The sequence below is a fragment of the Xenopus laevis genome, chromosome 6S, assembly GCF_017654675.1.
Source record: "Xenopus laevis strain J_2021 chromosome 6S, Xenopus_laevis_v10.1, whole genome shotgun sequence".
NCBI lineage: Eukaryota > Metazoa > Chordata > Amphibia > Anura > Pipidae > Xenopus > Xenopus laevis.
Genome location: NC_054382.1, coordinates 104,378,298 through 104,399,024, shown reverse-complemented (window position 1 = coordinate 104,399,024; position 20,727 = coordinate 104,378,298). Strand labels below are relative to the sequence as shown.

The following is a 20,727-nucleotide window of genomic DNA, read 5'->3' as shown; positions in this document are numbered from 1 at the left end:
CTGGAGTAGCACTATTAACTGATGTGTTTTGAAAAAAACATGCTTTCCGATGACAGGATCCCTTTAAAGACAAATAATATCCCTCTTCAGCTTTAAACAATAAATGGAATGTACAGTATATGGAACTAACTGAGAAAATCATTGGAAAAAAACCTTGTTCTGTAAAACTCATTGACTAACCTCAAGCAAGTATGTTTGTTTACTTTTGACCTTTGTATTGATATCAAGAGTGGATTAGGCTCACAGGTTTCCAACACAGAACGCTTTTATTAGTACAAAGAAAAGAATAATTGCATAAAATGCAAATGTACAATCAACAATGGACACTGTTTGTTGTCTGCCTGTGCAAGTAAACCCCCCACGTTCTTGTAATGGATTGTCTCTGTGAAATCTGTGGAGGTTTATGAGTCTGTCTGGTAAGTACGATGGCCGTCTCCGATCAGCTGTGTTTTTTCATTTGAATTTCTTGGCTGCATTGCAATTGGGGTATATCCATCTGAAATAAAAACATAGGTAATAACTTAAAAATGTGGAGACAATAAATAGTATCCCTTACCATTTATGCAGCTGGATGGTGAGTTAGAGGAAACATAATGTGCTGGGAGCAGGAAATGGTATTCCTTATATACCAACAACATTCATAATAATAATAAACTAGATATCACATATTATCACAAAGGCTTTTTAAATTGTTAAATAAACAACTTAATTTTATCCAGTGGAATGGAAACTAAACAAGAGAGGATCTAAGGCACTAATTTATCTGTTATGTTGTGTGAAACTGTACAGGTATTGGACACATTATCCAGAATGCTCAGGACCTCCGTTTTTCGCATAAGGATCTCAACTTGTCTACTAAAGAATCATTTAAACATGAATTACACCCTATAGGATTGTTTTCCCTCCAACAAAGTTTAATTAAATATTAGTTGGGATCAAGTACAAGGTACTGTTTTTATTATTACAGAGAAAAAGGAAGTTATTTGTAAAAATTTGATTATTTGCCTTTCCATAATTCAGAGCATTCTGGATAATAGGTTTCCAGATAACAGATCCTACACCTGTACAATCAAGGAGGATTGAGGAGATTTGGGGGAACATTTATCAAAATGTGAAATTAGAGTTCATCACAGAAATACTCACCTAAGTTCACCTATATTCATTCCAATGGGATTTTTAAAAGCGTAATTATCAAAGGGTGAAAGTTAGAGGTTTATTTATTATTCATTGAATTTTAGTGATTTGAGAAGTTTTTGAAATAAGGACTAATCCCACAAACACGAATGTCATGAAATTTATGTAGTAATTTATATAAAATAGCAATAAAAAAAAACAATGCTGTTCTCCCTGACTTCTCAACAACTTTTACTTGGCAAATTTTCGTATCAGAGGTTTTCGTGGTTTTTACACTTAATAAATCTCGTATTTTTAGAGCTTTTAAGTAATATAGAAAAAACACAAATTCTTAGAGACTCATGGAAAAAATAGAAATTCGGTGTGTGTAGGTTCTGCAAAAAAAAAAAAATAGAAAATAGAGTGACCGGTTATCACCAAAAAATAACTGAAGTATGAGAATCATCATAAATTCAGTACAGTTGTGAGAATAATACCTATGATTCCTTAGAAATGTATATTTTTATTTCATCACAAGTAAACGTTTTGTTCTGATAGCAAAAATGATTAAATCATGTCTCACTGCTATTCTGTATTCTGCTTTGGATGTTCATAGTCTTTTGGAGATGAAGGCATGGGCAGGCACTATTAAAGGCTGATGATAAGCAAATAAATATGTAAATATTACAGATAATGCAGGACAAATATCTTCTTTCTGAGACTTGATTTTAAAGCCCTTTGATTTGCTTCTCAAAAGTATGCTTAGAATTCCAAGCTGCCTATTATGTTATGCAGATACAATATGCCTAAGGGCTTAATGTGCATTAAGTAAAAGAATGGAGAGGATTGGTTTGGGTTCACTGCTTTTTTAGATCGGAAAGAGCATGGATGTTAAAATGTAGCGATGTGCATTTTGACTGAGATCACAACATTTTGCAAAGATGCTTTGAGCACATTTATGTGCGTCAACCAATTGGATTGGATCAGGCACCATGTTTTGGCAACATTGTTGTCACATTCAGTATCCCAAACCCAGATCAAATTCCATGGTTCTGGTCATGGCTCACGCTTTTGCTACTCGGGTGCCACCAGGTCTTAAAGTGAAAGAACCAAGGTAAGAGTTCTGGGCAGGCAAGGAAACCTGAACATGGGACAGGAGTCACGGGAGAGAACTAAAGGGTCAAAGGAACAGGCCAGGGTTAAAACCAATCTGTCAGCACAGTACCAAGTCAGGATTGGGAAGAATAGTCAGTAACAGGCAAAGGTCTGTTCAGAGAGCAATATGCTGGTGGTCAAGGACAGGCAGAGGTCAAGGAACAGAGAATCAGACTAGAAGCGCACCCAGGAATTATCTAGACTAAACCTACATTGGGTGATGGAAAATTGGTTGTGAAGCCTTTAAATACTTGATCTTCATGTCAAGTGTGATGATGTCATGCGGCGAGACAAATAAAAGGAAAACCTAGGAAGAAGCCAACAGATGTGGGCATCCCTGCAGGGAGCATGGCAAGTGTCACTGGTGTCCCACTAGCCCACCAGGTATCCTTACAACTAGAGCCCTTTATTTCTATGTAGAGCAGTTGTAGCACAGTGGAAATGAGCTTCTCTAACAAGTTGGGCAATGCAAGTGCAATTTCAGAGCTAAAATGCCTGCAGTGTCTGCAATGTCTGCAATGTAATTTCCCCTTCATGTTGACTCCAATGCACTTTGGTGAAGCAAAGTTTGTTACTATTAGCCAGCTGTACTTGTCATCCTTACCTGCATATTATTTTTAATGAGAAGATGAAATAACATTGTGGTTAAGGCATTTTTGTCTGTGCAATTGCTTGTACATTGCCCAACCTTGTTAGAGAAGCTCCTTTCCCCTTCCATTATTCTTCATAGAAGAAAAATACTCCCATATAATCAGTTTCTTTCACAAATGGTGCCAGGCTGTAGCACAGCTTTCTGAAAAGTTTTGCCCTGAATTTCACTACAATACTGCACCAGGCAAAAATGTTCACTCATCCCTATATAATACTGTACACTCCTGGGATGTGATTTCTTGAATCTACAACATTACTGTAGCCTAGAACCATTGCATTTATGACAAATGAAGAAGATACAGTAGGGGGCCGATTCACAAAGGGTTGAATATCGAGGGTTAATTAACCCTCGATATTTGACTGGGAATTAAAATCCTTCGACTTCGAATATCGAAGTCGAAGGATTTTAGCGCAAATAGTGCGATCGAACGATCGAAGGATTATTCATTCGATCGAACGATAAAATCCAACGATCGAAGGAATATCCTTCGATCAAAAAAACTTAGGAAAGCCTATGGGGACCTTGGCGAACTAGGGGGTCGAAGTTTTTTCTTAAAGAGACAGTACTTCGACTATCGAATGGTCGAATAGTCAAACGATTTTTAGTACGAATCCTTCGATTCGAAGTCGTAGTCGAAGGTCGTAGTAGCCGATTCGATGGTCGAAGTAGCCCAAAAAACACTTCGAAATTCAAAGTTTTTTTACTTCGAATCCTTCACTCGAAGTTAGTGAATCGGCCCCTAGGTGTCAGTTCTTTCTAATACCTTCTCATTGTCATAACTAACGTTAGCTACTTCGCCCTTTAGTAAATTTGCCCCATAGGGGGGTATTTATAAAAACTCGTTTTTTTTTTTTAAAAATCCAACCAAACTCCCAACCTCAAATGTCCTTAATTTACTAAAAAATCTAATGGAAAAAAAGCACCTGTAGGAAAAGTTGCAAGAAAATCATACGACAATTCAAACTCAATTCAATGTGATTTCAAACTTTTGAATTTGCTGTCCAAAAACCACGTTTTTGGATTGTCGCACATAAACCAGTGTCAAAATGACTGAAACCTTCGAAGATCACGAAGGTTCACATTGTTCAATTGTAAAAGGGACTATCTGCCATTGACTTCTACATGACTTCAACAGGTTTTAGCTGGAGTTTTTGCAGATTCAGATTTGTCACAGTTTTGTACCATAATAAATCCTAAAAAAGTTTAAACCACTAATTTTTTGCTACAAAAAAATTCAAACTCTAATAAAGGTGCCCCTAAGTATTTGTGTATATTGTTACCTTCACATTATATATGTATATTCAATAAAGTTTCCACAATCTAAAAAGAACTGCAGGTGGATTCTTAAACTCATTCCCCCAACAGTCTGCTCAACATTACCAGCTGCTTGCTGCTTATGAACTGATAAATTTGGTTCACCTCCAAAAAGGTTTTATGGGATCTCTCTCACACAGTCCCATCATTGCGGTGGGTTTACAGTATTCTTAATACATCCTATGATAAACTTTATATGAAGCTACAGGCATAGGATCTAAAATCAGGAATGCTTTCCAGATAAGAGATCTTTCTATAATATGAATGACTATAAAACACATTTAAATATTAAATGAACCCAATAGGATTGTTTTGCTGTCAGTATGGATTCATGCAGCATAAGTCAAAATCAAATAGCTGGTACAGTTTTATTAATATAAAACATATAAAGTGCTTTTGTGAATTGCTTTTAAATGTCTGCCCTGGTCCAGGCAGTTTTCCACTTTGCCTTTTGAGCCTTGTAATATTCTATATTTACTGCCTTGCCATGGGAATTATTTCAGCAACAATGGTCACATCATGTTACTCATTTAATGCCAATTGCCTAAGCTTCTCCATTTAACTTGTTGGATGGAACTGACACCCAAAACATAATGTACATCGTTTTAGTTAAGCTTTAGTTGTCCTTTAAGTACTAGGAACTGCTTTATTACGGGAAATCATTTAAAAAACTGAATTATGTGCTTAAAATTGACTCTAGATGGCCTTTCTGCAATTCAGCACTCTTTGGTTACGAGGCTTCTGAAGAAGAGATTCCATAATAATTCAACAAACTCCTTTTTACTCTTAAAACTGTATTATTATTGGTCCTTGTGTAGATTCCACTACACAGTGCTCTGTCAATCACACTATAAATAATAACAGACTTGTCTTATTTCCTCTCATGTTGTTTCAGCCTAGAACAGTGCAGGTTACATTCACACAGAATTTGATCTGCCTGGCTATCCCCTTGCAGCCAAGTTATTCATAGTCAAAGGTCAAGTCATCAGCAGCCTGCTTGAGGTAGGTTTCGGTATATTATGAGTCAAAATTTCTTCTCCCAGTTGCTACCTGCCTGGATCATGCAGTAATGTAAGAAACAGTAAGGTGCAACTACATATTACTGAACTTTCTATCTTCTCCTGTCTCCAAACCCATGTTATTTAAGATACCATCTTCCCCCACCTTACTGTTTCTGCAGCATGAGCTCTTGAACAGTAGATATGTGCAAAAAAGTTCTAATTTTTAAGGTAGACTGCAATTTTCAGCTGGATCCATCAAATGTGACAAAATTGAAATCATAATTATGAATTATTAAATCGGAAAATTTACAATGCTTAAATAACCAGACAGATGTTTTTTTCTTTCCAAGCTAAAGATTTATGCAGTGAGTGTAGCTTTGTGCTAATTTTATAACTATTATGTACAACTTTCATTTAATTGCCCATCATAAAGCTAATTGATTTCTACATTATGCACGTTGGATGAATGATTTCATCAAATTTTAATTTCTCTTCTGGAGACGTAGTCTGACCTTTATAGAAACAATCCTGCCAATCGTCTAGCAGGACATTCTTGTCCGTGACATGTATACAGTAGATGACTTAATTACACTAAGCGCATTTCATGCAGTTAAATCTGTAAGGAATGGGGCTGTTACAAGAAGAAATCTCAGTGATAACATATATCCAATTCATTTTGGCATAGCCAGCTAAATGGGATCAGTTTGTCAGTAGCCAGAGTAAATGAAATACATTTTTCTGTTTTTCAGAGGTTTTCCAGATAAGGGTCTTTCTGTAATTTGAACCTCCATACCTTAAGTCTATTAACAAATTATATAACCTTAACTAAACTGATTAGTGATATTTTTATTTCAATAAGGATTAATTATGTCTTTGTTGGGATCAAGTACAATGCACTGGTTTAGTATTACAGAGAAAAAATTTATTAAAATTGAGTCTGTGGGAGATGGCCATTCCATAATTCTGAGCCTTTGCTTTGGATACTTGCAGCAGCCAATGGAAAATAGATAATGGAGCCTGGCACTGATACCTCCCAACATGGGGGGGAAAAAAGATCTGTTGAAGTTTTTTTGACTATGGCCATTTTTATGACCACACCCCCAACTGCCATGTCCATTTTACAAAATGTTATGAAAGTTTGAACACAATTCTGGGAGTTTTCGGGCCATGTTTTATGTGTTATAAATGTTTTGCTAATGAAGATTAAATTGCCCTTTAAGCTGTGAGTCACAATCCCCAAGAGATTTGCTTATCTTAAATTGTTACAAATGTGCAGGCCTTGAGTATTCTGGACTCTCTGCCGAAAAAGCTTCTTATTTACTTAAGTTTCAGAAATTTTGTATTTTTTTCTGGGGTCAGTGCAGGAGATCAAAGAGAAACTCTGGACTTTTTAATAAAAATCTGGGACTGTGGGCTGAGTTGTCAAAATCGGGACTGTCTCACAGAAAACGGGACATTGGGAGGTACGTTGATAACAATTTGTCTTTAAAAAATGAATAGCACCAGGATATTTTTGAAAGCAGTGTTGACATGTTCCTGTAAAAAACATAAAATCCGATTTCCGATTCTTGTGTAGCTATTGATGATCTAAGATTTGACAATCATGGCAATTGTACATTCAAGGGTTTTAAGGATTTTGGTTGCCCATGTTAAGTATGTATGGAAGGGAATGTTCAGTGATTAAATCACATGGTGCCTCCTTTTGACATTGGACAAGTCATGTTTGTCCGCCAGACACCAAATTCACATGGAAAACTCCATGGAGCAGATTCTTCATGGGCCTGAAATAGTATGTAGAATGCCGTATGTGATTAGTACTATGAAAATATAAAACAGAACTTACTCAGCTTTAGCACATTTTCAAAATGTGAGCATGCTTCTGATTCTGAGAATACGTTTATTTTCACCTTTACCTGATTCCATATCTGTCTTTATCTGTTCCTCGAGGTCCTCTGGTGAAACATAGCATTCATAATCCTCCCCTCCAGGTGGACTGGGTTTACACTTTCCAAAGCAGCAATTACAGCAGCAACAAAGGCAGCAGCAAAAATAGCAGCCAGTCAGGATCCCACAGATTGCAAACAGACCCTGGACAGAACACACAAGGATTTTTATGCGTCAGATTTAATGTAAAATGATCCTCGCTTGGTCTCTTGCTTTCAATAAAATATGAACTTCTGTAAGTGCTCAAAAGAGCTTCCCTTCTACATATTTAGCTGTAAAGAACAGAAGGGGACTCTAACCATGTGGATACATTGACATATGTTGACGTTCTTAACTGCATGATGGGTGGTCACATGATAACTCAAACATGCTAGTATCATGTAAAGTAAGTGGTACATTTTTTTGACTTGTATTGACTTACTAAATTCCTAAATTCAAGCTTTTGAGGCTGCTTAAGTCTGTTCTTCAGGCATGATATAAAAGAAGAATTTGGGAATTTATTAATGACCCTATAAACGGTACCACCTACATCTACCTACTTTTCATGCTTTGGCTGCTACTAAACTAATAATACTCTTCATTCCCCCTCCACATACTGTGCACCAAACCAATCCATGATGTTAATCTCTGGAATAGAATGGTTCAGATGATATAGGAATTTTAATTTTACATAGCTTGGACTGCTTTTAGGAAGGGACTGCTTAAAAGGGTGGTTCACCTTTAAGCTAACTATTGGTATGTTTTAGAATGGCTAATTATAAACTGTTCAATATTTATTTTTAATTATTTTATTTTATTTTATATTTTATTATTTGTCTTCTTCTGACACTTGCCAGCTTTCAAATGGGGGTCACTGACCCCATCCAAAACACAAATGCTTTGTAAGGCTACACATTTATAGTTATTGCTACTTTGTATTACTCCTCTTTTTACTCAGGCCTCTCCTATTCATATTCAAGTCTCTTACTCAAATCAATGCATTGTTGCTAGAGTAATTTGGACCCTAGCAACCAGATTGCTGAAATTGCAAATAAGCTGCTGAATAAAATTCTTAATAACTCAAAAACCACAAATAATAAAAATTGAAAATCAATTGCAAATTGTCTCAGAATTTCATTCTCTACGTCATGCTAAAAGTTAACTCAAAGGTAAACATCCCTATAAAAGTCCTCTGAAGGATAGCAGCTGAAAGTCTTCTGTGCAACAAAAAGTCTTCCACTGAAAGCTTTTGAATACTAACAGCATATTTTGTAAAGTTAGTGATTGATTGGGATGGATAGTATTCATTATTGGCAGATTTTTGTAAGCAGGATGTTGATGTGTCTTGACAAAAAAGAAAAATAATCATAATCAGGACTGCCATCAGAAATCGCAGGGCCCCATACGACAAAATTTCCTGGGCCCCCTGTGCTGCACCCACTGTAAGCCCCACCTACAGGTCCGCCCTCCCCACCCCACAGGTCCACCCCCACCACACAGTAAAAAAACAAAAAAATTTTGGTGGCTAGGGTTCCCACATGTTAATAAAAAATAAAAAGATATTGGTGGTCAGGGCCCCCCATAAAAAAAACATTTGTGGCCAGGGCCCCCCATTAAAAAATATTGCTGGCTAGGACCCCACATGAGAAAAAAAAATTGGTGGCCAAAATTGGTGGCCAGGGCTCCCCCCCCCACATTATGAGAAAATTGGTGGCCAGGGCCCCTTAAACGTCCATGCCTTCCCGAAGTCAGTCAGAAGTGTGGCGTGGCCAGGCCCCCCTTACCCTCGGGCCCCCTACAACTCTCCCCCCTGTCCCCCCCTGATGGCTGCCCTGATCATAATAATATAATACAATTATAAATTAATTATTTTATCTGCATATTAAAATTATGGGATGTGCAATAAACAGCTTCCTAAAATAATGGCTCTTAAAATAATGTTTTTTGGTAGGATATGTTCTACTACTTTCAACCCAAGGATTGCAGAAAAGATGTTAAAGGCTTTAAGGTCCACTCCTACTTCAAGTTCTACGGTTTTAGTTTAGATATCAGGAAACTTACATTTGTAAATGGCCTCTGTGCATTATAGAGCTTGGTTTTTATACTGAACAGTAGAGAACAAAGTGGCTTAGAACTGTTACTTACCTTTGCCCACCAGCTTGACAGCATAAAGTATGCATTAACGTTTTCTTCTCCAAACTGTTCTGCAACATACAGCCCCAGTGAGCCATATTTGTCATATATATTCCTCTTGGATACGTCACTCAGTATTGCATGAGCATTGTTGATCTCTTTGAATGTTTCTGCTGCTTGAGGGTTGTCTGGATTTTTGTCTGGATGGTGCTTCAGTGCCAATTTTCTTATATGAACAATATGAAAAAGGAAACATATTTATTAGTATGGGTCAGATTCATTTGATATGATAACATGAAATTCCTACTACCAGGGGCGATCCTGGTGCTGCTGCTGACTGAGATAGCCAGGGATGGATTTACATAGCAGGCACCTCTAGGCCAGCTGTCACTCATCACCCCCACCTCCTCCCTTTTACGTGGACATATGCACTTATTTCCTTTGTTGCGTCCAGAGCACTGGGGATTGCATGGGAGAAATTATGAAAATTATCAAATCTCCTGCACATCCCTAGTGGTTTGGGACCAATGCGGATAAAGCTGGGTGTAACATTTTGTAAAACACGGAGGATCAGGGACTGGTGATAAAATATCACTTTTAATAGTCCATTTAAAAACGTTCGAAAATGAACATCAATGCCAAGGGGATATACGCTTTACGTGTTTCATGGAATCTCGCCACTTCCTCAGAAGCAATACAGCTGAGGCCTGGGGATAACAGTCCAGATGCTGCCCCCCTCTCCTTCTCCATGCTTAAAACATCAGCAATAGCGCTCTCTGCACTAGCTGAGCCAAATTTCCAGGTTCACCCTAACCAGGTTCCGTTTTCCATTTCACTACTCTCCAAGTCGTACTCCCTCAGAAGCCATGTTCCAATATCTTGCACTGATGAGATCTAACAAGATCGAAACCGGCTCTGAACAATTAGGCTGTATCTGTGCTATAAAACCAGCGGTTCTGGATGCATAGTTGGCCAAAGGGACATAAAGGAGTGATTTGCATGTCTCCGCCCATGATGCCTTATGGGAGAATTAAAATTCTCATTTTTGGTATCTAGGCAATGCTGTGTGTATGGCATGAGACAAATAAATACCTTCCGATTTCAGAAGGCTTCACTTTGCAGGTTGTTTTTGGCCACCTATATACTGGGCCAAATCAGTCAGATCCAATCATTTAGCCCCTGCATCAGGGTCAGACTGGGCCGGTGAGAAAAAACCCCTGTGGGCTCCACTGTCCCAGACCCACTCCACACAGCCTGAGCTCCTGACCTCCACCATCGAATAAATGATGTGCACAGGTATGATTTTTTTACCACGCCCATTTTTGTGGTCACACCCTTTAATTACCATGTTCATTTTACAAAATTTGGCAGGTTATGAAAGTTTGAACATATTTTTGTGTTTTTTTTTCAGTTATTACAGTTTTGCTAATGAAGGTGAATGGCCCTTTAAGCTGCGAGTCTAGCTTTTCCCAAGGGACCTGTTATCTTATATTGTTACAATTACTTATTTGCTTATCACGAAATTGTTACAAAAGTATCTTATCTACTGCTCTGGCTGTTCTGGGCTCTCTGCCAAAAGCCAAATAAGTTAGAAACATTGTTTCTTTTTCTGACTGTTCAGTGCAGAGAAAAACAGGACTTTCCAGTACAAACAAGGGACTGTGGGTTGAACTGTCAAAAGAGGGACTGTCCCTCTAAAAACGGGACAGTTGGGAGGTATGTGCAGCCCTGGTGGGTCCAAAACCTCCATTCTGACGCTGCCCTTCAACATCCAATTATGTTTGTGTGATACCCCATAAAAACGTGAAAGAAAAATATGAAAAATATGAAAGTCCATAAAACTGTGTTTAGCTGACCGGTAAAATATTTTTTGACATCAGTATGGCTTTAGATGTAAAATATGCCCTTTATTTAGGTCTCAGTTATTTACTGATGATAAAAAGCCCCTTAATACAGGTATGAGACATGTTATTCAAAATGCTCAGGACCTGGGGTTTTCCAGATAAGGAATCTTTCCATAATTTTGATCTCCATACCTTATGTTTACTAAATATTTTTTAACATTAATTAAACCAAATAGGCTTTTTCTACCTCAATAAGGATTAATTATATCTTATTTGGCATCAGTTATAAGGTACTGTTTTATAATTACAGAGAAAAAGGAAATCATTTTTACAAATGTGACTAAATTCATTAAAATGGAGTCTATGGATGATGGCCTTCCTGTAATTCAGAGCTTTCTGGATAATGGATCCCATACCAGTGCTGGCAAAGACCCTATGTATGTGTATTTTTAGAGGCATTGTCCATAGACAACAAGAGAACAGCACCATCTGGTGATTATAATTAAATGGTACTGTTCTAATTTTTCCTCCAGAGAGAGCATTCACTTGCTGACCTTATCTGATTTTTATGCATAAATGCAAATATCCATAAATGAAATGTTCTGTGCACACATTAACCAACGCCTTTATAAACTGCTGTCTGTTTAATAAAAATTAAATAAAACATCATTCCTCTTTGTAAATACAGAATCACTTCCCTTTAGAGAATGACAAATATAAATATATGCATTGTGCATATTAGAGCAAAAGAAGCACCCACCTGCCTAATGAAGAAAGAAGGGAATATGAATATTCAGCGCACTGCATAATTAATTCACGGAAAGCGAGCTTTGAAATATGTGAATGGACACAAAAGAAATTAAAGTGTAAAAAAAGACTTGTAAATTAATGAAACCTCCTTAACACAGACGCATCCTTGTCATCGACATTAATTCCAAATTAGACCATGTGCCGTAGGAAATATCAAACGAATTAGCAACCCTAGAAATGAAAATAGATTTTTGGTATAAAACTGCAGAAAATAAATTTGTCGATATTTTAAAATTGTAACAACAAATTTACATTTATTAGCATACCTATATAAGCTATCACGAATACTGAATCATCTTGTCTTGCAAAGTGTTCAGTTCAGCAATTATTCCCCAGAGCTAGACCATTAATTCATAAGTACTTTATAATATCATCATAATCACTGATAATTATGGGTAAAACACTGGTGACAGCTCTAACCAGGATTTCTATGTAAATATTCCTTCCCTGTCTTCCTGTTGCTTCAATTGTCTTTTTTTCATGCAAATTTGTTGGTAAACTATTTTATTTTTATTTTATATACTAAAGCTGCAAATTTCCATATATCTTTGAGTGTTAGTGGGATGCTGAGGGTCATTTATCTACATAGTAAAGCCACAGACTATCTGATCTTGGCTAGACAGTTTCCAAGTATCTGCATGATTTGACTGCTTATGTCAATTTAACATTGCACTGATCCAGGGCCACTGGACCAGATCACTTAGAATAGTGCAGGTTCTGCCACATCTAACCCTTTGCTTTGCAAGTTACACATTGCAAAGCTGGAAGCTTATTGGCCCGTGCATGTATGGTGCCAACCAATATCTGGCCGAAACTTTGACAGATATTGATAGGGCTGGTATAAGCTTGGTGTCTGATCAAATACCTCATCTGCATGTTGATGCAGTTCTTGTCTAGATGGCCGGCATAACTCTCCATTTATGATCCCAAGGACCAACCGATCAGATCAGCCCAATATTGCTCATCTGATAGTGGGAATACTGGTTAGGGCAACCTCGCCAAATGAGCCACATGACTTGGGGCACCTGGGAAATTGACAATATGTCTAGCCCCATGTCAGTTTTCAAAATTGAATATAAAAAAAATCTGTTTGCTCTTTTGAGAAATGGATTTCAGTGCATAATTCTGCTGGAGCAGCACTATTAACTGATTCATTTTGAAAAAAATTTTTTATACCCATGACAGTTTCCCTTTAAAGTGGCCACTTTTTATTACACATGTTCATGGGACCTGAATAAAGACAAAATAGATCCTATAATGCCCTACACAGGAGCTTACCCTAAATGGAATTTTCCATGCACCTCAAATGTCTAGGGAAAAATGTTTATCCAAAAAAGTTTAATAATGTGGACTTTTGCAGGCTATCCTGCTTAAAAAAAGGACAAGTCGCCAAGTTTCCGGCATACAGGATGATGTCACTGACATAAGATTGTGGAAGCTGAAGCTTTATTTTAGCAGTTCCCCTGGTCTGAGGTGGCGGTCAACTCTGGCGAAAAAAGGTAACGTTCAGTAAAATTCACACTTTACGGAAAAAGACGCATGGGTGCAAACTCTTCTCAGTGAGGCAAATCTGCTTTGAAAAGATTTCTAACTACTTTGTGATCCTAGACCTAGAGCATCTTCACAAATATGATATTCCTCATTCCCATTTACCAAACTTGGCACCTTTTGAAGCCCCTTGACCCAGAACACATTTACCACACCACCCCTACTCCTGGGCCTCTGTACTGGGACCTCCCAATGGAGGTTCTGGACAATTCATACTTATCCAAGTGGCTTAAAAAGAAAGACTGATTCCCTACACTAAGGGTTCCCTAATACCAGTGAACTCTCCCACTAGTCTTCCCCAGGCTGTAGCAGGTATCCATCCCTTCATTGATATAGTCATGTATAAGTATCATATGCATCAAAATCCACCAGCTGCAGGCAATCACCTGATTAAGGAACTATATAAGCCTGTCCCTTCTTGAGTGCTGTTTTATGATCAGTAAGCGTCTTTGCAGTGATCTGGATGCATCCGTAAGTACTCTACCTTCTCTTTAGCTGTATGCAATGTCACAAGGCTACCCTATTAATGGGTCCAAATAGTCTGTGTCAAGCCTGTAATCCTTGACAGAAAGTAACTGCCAAAGACCACCCAGACAGATGATGTGTATGGCCCCACTTCAGGCTGTGCCCTTCCATGCTCTCTGACTTTTAAGTCTAGATCAATGATCCCCAGCCAGTGGCTGAAGAGCAACATGTTGCCCTCTGACCCCTTGGGTGTTGCTCCCAGCTCCCAGCCGACCGGGTGCTTCTGTTTGAATTCCTGGCTTAAAGGCAAGCTTTAGTTGCATAAAAACAAGGGTGCTCATTTATAGACTTTGCGCAGGGCAGATTGGTTCACACAGTGAATATATTTGCCCTGCGCCTGGTTATATTTCTAAAGCTGAATAAGAGTGTGCAAACAGATTTGCAATTTGTTTTTAACACTGCGAATGTCTAAAGGGGTTTTTAAATATGGCAAAAATAGCTAATTGCGAATATTTATGCGCACACTCTGCGTTTGAATAACGCCACAACTTTGGTGGCAGAGAAAATATTCACAAACAGTTTTGCAAATTGCGTATATAAGTTAATTTCAACACTATTTTCGGGCACAACAACCTCGCACAGTGCCTGTACTCACACAAAGACCCTCATTTGCGAGCCATTTGCGAAAATATATTCACAATGCGAATTCGCAAGAAACGGAAAGACGGGCACAGCAGTGCAATATTTTAGCGTTCAGGAAAAAGCATGGGCAAAACAACCATTTGCGAATAAATATGCGCTGCACAAACTTTATAAATGACCCCCAGGGTGTGCTGCCAATCAGAGTCAACTGTAGACTGCAAGTCAACATAGGAGATACCAATAGTCAATTTCAGCCCATATTTAGCAGCACCAAGAATTGTTTTCATGCTTATGTTGTTCTCCAACTTTTTTTTACATTTGAATGTGGCTCACAGGTAAAAAAAAGTTTATGTGCAATTTAGGGGATAATTAGGGGATGAGATAGCTAAAAAGCAACTTCCACCAAACCTCTTGAACATGGCAGTGCTGTCTTTATGGAGGCAGCCACATGTCTCTGTGCTCTGTTGTGGGCAGATTGCCCTCATTTTTTGCTCTTTTCATCCTGCCCTGGACATAGTAAATTGAGTTTTCTGTGTCTTCTCTGTGCCTACCCCATTGCAACCACCCAGATATTATTGTCTTCATTTATTTTTGGATGTATAAACTGGTGGTGAAGGAGGCCATTTCCAATACCTGTTATCCCAGGAATATTTATTATAGACGTTGTAATCCCTTCTTTGTCTTGCCATTTTAGCAGATATTTGTGGCACTGTTTGGTTTAAAGGGATACTGTCATGGGAAAAAAAAAAATTCAAAATGAATCAGTTAATAGTGCTGCTCCAGCAGAATTCTGCACTGAAATCCATTTCTCAAAAGAGCAAACAGATTTTTTTATATTCAATTTTGAAATCTGACATGGGGCTAGACATATTGTCAATTTCCCAGCTGCCCCAAGTCATGTGCTCAGATAAACTTCAATCACTCTTTACTGCTGTACTGCAAGTTGGAGTGATATCACCCCCTCCCTTTTCCTTTTCCCCCCAGCAGCCAAACAAAAGAACAATGGGAAGATAACCAGATAACAGCTCCCTAACACAAGATAACAGCTGCCTGGTAAATCTAAGAACAACACTCAATGGTAAAAACCCATGTCTCACTGAGACACATTCAGTTTCATTGAGAAGGAAAAACAGCAGCCTGCCAGAAAGCATTTCTCTCCTAAAGTGCAGGCACAAGTCACATGACCAGGGGCAGCTGGGAGATTGACAAAATGTCTAGCCCCGTGTTAGATTTAAAGATTCAATATAAAAAAAACTGTTTGCTCTTTTGAGAAGTGGATTTCAGTGCAGAATTCTGCTGGAGCAGCACTATTAACTGATTCCTTTTGAAAAAAATGTTTTTTCCAATGACAGTATCCCTTTAAGTAACAAAATGGGGGTGTTACATAATGAGAGACAGACACAAATCACTCTTGCCATATATGACAACATTTAAAGCCAATAAGTTTCAAGAGAAAGAAAATAAGCTCTACGGAGTTCATGGGTCAGATCTAAATAAACACATTACAAAGTGCCCAGACAGAGATAGAATTTGTCCCACTGCTTCTTCTGACTCTGTTGTCTGATCGTGTTTATGTGTAAGGACACCCAACCTGAATTTAAGATTATGTCCTGTTCAGGGAGTGTCAAAGGGTTCAGCTGAACTAGAACTCAGATAGAAGGAGACAAATATTCATGATTTAAAAAAAATCAAATATCAGGGTAGATAGAGTTTTATTAATCCTTTAAATGTGAAAAAGTAATTTAATATCAATTTATTAACTTGTCATGATTCACAGGAGGCATCAGAGCTTTTCAGTGATCGTAGCAGTAAATTGCATGTGCATTTATACAGTTCCATACGAGCAGTAGATAGAAGGTTGCTGCCAACTGCTTATATATTAAATACAGCTCTTGGCTATGGGCTTTGCTCGGCATCTGCTGAAATCTTCAGTGCATGGTTATTGTAAATATTTTATCTGGACCCTTCTGTTTTTATAAGTTTAAAGAAGAGGGTGATTACTTTTCCACAGCAAAATGCTGTATCTTGAGAGATTTTCTTTCTGCTCAAAAGATTCCAAAGTTTCCTAAGGACAAAGCTGTTTGTGGCCAGAGTATCTCAGACCTGGGGCGCTCTAGCAAATTTTTTTAATAGCATTTTAAAAGGTGGCCGCATTGCATTTATTTTCGAAAACATATTTTTTTTAGAAAAAATACTTTTCATAGTAAATATTTGGTGTCCAAGTCTTCATGAATTGTTGTATATTATCTGTAGTGTTTGTGTACAAAATTCATTTACGTTACTATTCATATAAAATATATTTGATTTTCTATAAAATCCTAGATATCTTCCTAGATGGAAATACCTAGAAATCTTCCTTTTATAGCAGCATAGCCCCCCACATTTCATAGCAATGGTAATCTTTATTGTATTTTTTTAATTCATAATCTTTTCATGAAAGTTCTAAAAAAACACACGACTTAAGGGTCAGATTTATCAAGGGTCGAATTTGAAGTCAAAAATACTTCGAAATTCGACCATCAAATTGAAATACTTCGAATATCGAAGTCAAAGTATTTTTCACTGAATTTTGCCATCGAACGATCAAAGTAAATTCGTTCAATCGAGCGATACGAACGATTTTAGCGTATGATCGAACGATTATACTTCGATGTATGAAGACTTAGAAAAATGGTCTAGAGGTCCCCATAGGCTAACATAGCACTTCGTTTAATTTGGTGAAATATAAGTCGAAGTTTTTTTTAAAGAGACAGTACTTCGATTATCGAATATTCAAACTATTTTACTTCAAATCGAATTCAAAGTAAATTCGAAGTCGTAGCATCCTATTTGATGGTCGAAGTATCCAAAAAGTTACTTTGAATTTTTTTACTTTGAAAATTCCCTCGAATTCACTTCGACCCTTGATAAATCTGCCCCTAAGTGTGTGCCTGGTTGATCACATATTTATGGGAAACGCGATTGCGTTTATTTGTGGGGGGAAAAAACATTTGTAATGGAAATTGAGTTGCCCATTCATTTTTCTTAATGTGACTGTTTAAAGACACACAAAAAATAGATTAGAAAATACAGGTAAGGGATCCGTTATCCAGAAACTCATTACCCATAAAGCTCAGAATTACGGAAACGCCATCTCCCATAGACTCCATTTTATCCAAATAATCCTTATTTTTAAAAAATGATTTCCTTTTTCTCTGTAATAATAAAACAGTACCTTATACTTTTTCCAAACTAAGATATAATTAATCCTTATTGGAAGCAAAACCAGCCTATTGAGGTTATTTAAATTTGATTTCAAGATTTCTAGTAGAATTGAGGTATGAAGATCCAAATTACAGAAAGATCCAGTATCTGAAAACCCCAGGTCCCAAGCTTTCTGGATAATAGGTCCCATAACTGTAAATATATCCCACTGGCAAGATTTTTTCAACTGACGATTCTGGAAAATTAATATATAAATATGTATATAATATTCATAAACTTTGAGAATAGTGTTAAAAAGATGATCTTGAATTTCACTTAATAGGCTCCTGATTTATGAATGTTTGCTTGCAGTGCACAGGAGATCATTAAAAGGCACATTTCCTCCACAAAGTGCTGGGAAATTCGCTGCCACTCTAAACATGGCAGTACTTCCAGGGTTTCCACAGACTTGAGCCAAAATAAACACACACACTAATGTCATGGTTACTGGGTGGTTGAAACAACATTGGAATTCCATACCTCCCAACATTCTGGAAACTGAAAGAGGGACAAAAATATTTGCCACGTGTAGTGAGGTGAATTTTTTGACCATGCCCCTTTTTGTGGCCACATCCCCTAATTGCCATGCCCATTTTACAAGATTTCCGAGGTTATGAAAGTTTGAACACATTTCTGTAGTTTTTATGTTTTATTACAGTTTTACTAATGAAGATGGATTTCCCTTTAAGCTGTGAGTCTAAATTCTCCCAAGAGACAAAACTGTTACAAATGTACCTTAAGTATCTATTCTGGGCTCTCTGCCAAGAGCCAATTACGTTAGAAACATTGTATCTTTTTTGGCTGTTCAGTGCAGAGAAATTGGGACTTTCCAGTACAAACGCGTGAGTGCGGGTTGAGCTGTCAAAAGTGGGACTGTCCCGATCAAAACGGGAGAGTTGGGAGGTATGGAATTCTGGGAAAATCCACTGCAATGTGGGTAGAAAACATTGGATTTGCATCAGAAAATTGCATTTTGCACACCAATGACTCCTACTGGGATATCTGATGAGACCAAGCTGACAGTGTGCTGCAGTCCGACCACATGATATTTTAGTGATATTTTAACTTGACTTGACATTTGCAGTGTTGTTATATCACCCAGGACATATAAAATATTTATGTAGATACATGCTGTATGGCTAGACAAGATCTAGTTAAATCTGCAGCTAGCATTGGAATGAATTGTTATTACTTATGCAGCACATCCTTCAGCTGTGTGTATTTTAGTGTGTGAACAGGACTACTGCTGCTTGTATTGTGCCACTAACCCACTTGTACCTGAGTAACTCCCAGCAACTCCCTGTACCTTGTGTTGTTCCGTGTAGCAAAGGATCCAGTTACAGAAAGGTTTTCTTGCAGCAAAATGACTGGTTTATTAACAGGAACAGTTCAAATGAGGCCATTTACAGGCACTTTGATATAATTCAGTGTAATAGCAGCAGAATCCCTGCCAGAGGTGAAATAATCAAGAAATAGGTTACCACACTCCTGGGGCAATTCCTCCCATAGAGTAGAACTTTGTGCGTAGGGATCCTCAGCTTGGGGTCTTGTATCTGGCACCCTACCAGGTCCTCAACTCACCCACTGAAGTCCCTGCACTAGTGGTGGACTCACCACGGGGTCCTAACCCCACTATATTTCCTTGTTGGAGTGGAAGCCTCTAACTATCTTTACTGAACAGGGTTGTAAATACAGAGGAAGCAGACCCTGTGGTTGCAGGGGGGCCCCATGAGGTCCAAATAAAGAGCAATTTCAACATATATTGGTAAAATAGGACAACCACTGGATATTTTAGAAGCCTTAAAATTAATTTGCTCTGGGGCACAGTAACATCTAGTTATGCCACTGCCCCTGAGCCTTCCTCTGGCTCCTAGAGCAACTATGCCAAAACTAACAATCACTACCTTCTCCTACATAAACTTCACCAGACAATAGCACTGGGCCTGTAAAACCCTGCCAAAAAAGCTTAGGTCTCAGGAAAGACCCTGAGCACATGGGACTAGGCCCCTTTATACTTTTACATGCAGCCATCTAGTGGGCAAACCTTAAAATAATATGGACCTAGGAAAAGGCACATAGCTGCCTGGGTGAATTAAAGAACCACCAGGGCCACTTTAGGTTGCCAAATATCAGGGAGACTGTCTGAATAGACCATATCTAAATCTCAGGGTCCCTACTTATTAAAATAAAATGTTAGAAGTTAATACTATAAAGGTAATGGAACCTGCACCCCCTGGTTCTAAGAGAGCTTAGTTCAGTTTTAGACCAGCCCTTATTTCTGATTTTCTCAGATTCACTGTCATCTGGTATGGTGCCTATGGATTGGAGAAAAGCTGATGTTATTCCAATATTTAAAAAGGGATTACGATCTCAGCCTGGCAATTATAGGCCAGTAAGATTGACATCTGTGGTGGGCAAATTATTTGAGGGCTTGTTAAGGGATCACATTCAAAATTTTGTCCTAATGAATGGCATTATGAGCAACAATCAGCATGGCTTTATGAAGGATAGGTCATGTCAGACGAATTTGATTGCATTTTATGATGTGGTAAGTAAGATTCTGGATAGTGGGGGGCGGGCAGTAGATATGATCTATTTGGATTTTGCCAAAGCGTTTGATACTGTGCCCCACAAACGACTGCTTTCTAAACTAAGGTCTGTTGGGCTCAATGAAGTAGTTTGCACGTGGATAGGAAACTGGCTACAGGATCGGGTTCAGAGGGTGGTTGTTAATGGGACATTCTCTACTTGGAGTAAGGTTCTTAGTGGGGTCCCCCAGGGCTCAGTATTGGGTCCACTTTTATTTAAGTTGTTCATTAATGACTTAGGGGAGGGTGTTGTAAGTAATGTATCAGTGTTTGCAGATGAAACTAAATTATCCAGC

At 38.0% G+C, this 20,727-nt stretch overlaps 1 protein-coding gene across 1 annotated transcript in view; it reads right to left on the bottom strand.

Annotated features, from left to right (window-relative positions):
- Window positions 1–247: 247 nt before the first annotated feature.
- Window positions 248–20,727, bottom strand: part of dnajc5b.S (DnaJ heat shock protein family (Hsp40) member C5 beta S homeolog) — a 34,563-nt gene continuing 14,083 nt past the window's right edge. Inside the window, exons 3-5 of the mRNA XM_018223758.2 lie at window positions 9,304–9,517; window positions 7,149–7,323; window positions 248–496 (exon numbers count right to left, since the gene is read on the bottom strand). Coding sequence (XP_018079247.1) covers window positions 402–496; window positions 7,149–7,323; window positions 9,304–9,517 — 484 coding nt within the window. The 3' untranslated portion in view covers window positions 248–401. The remainder of the gene's footprint in view (window positions 497–7,148; window positions 7,324–9,303; window positions 9,518–20,727) is intronic.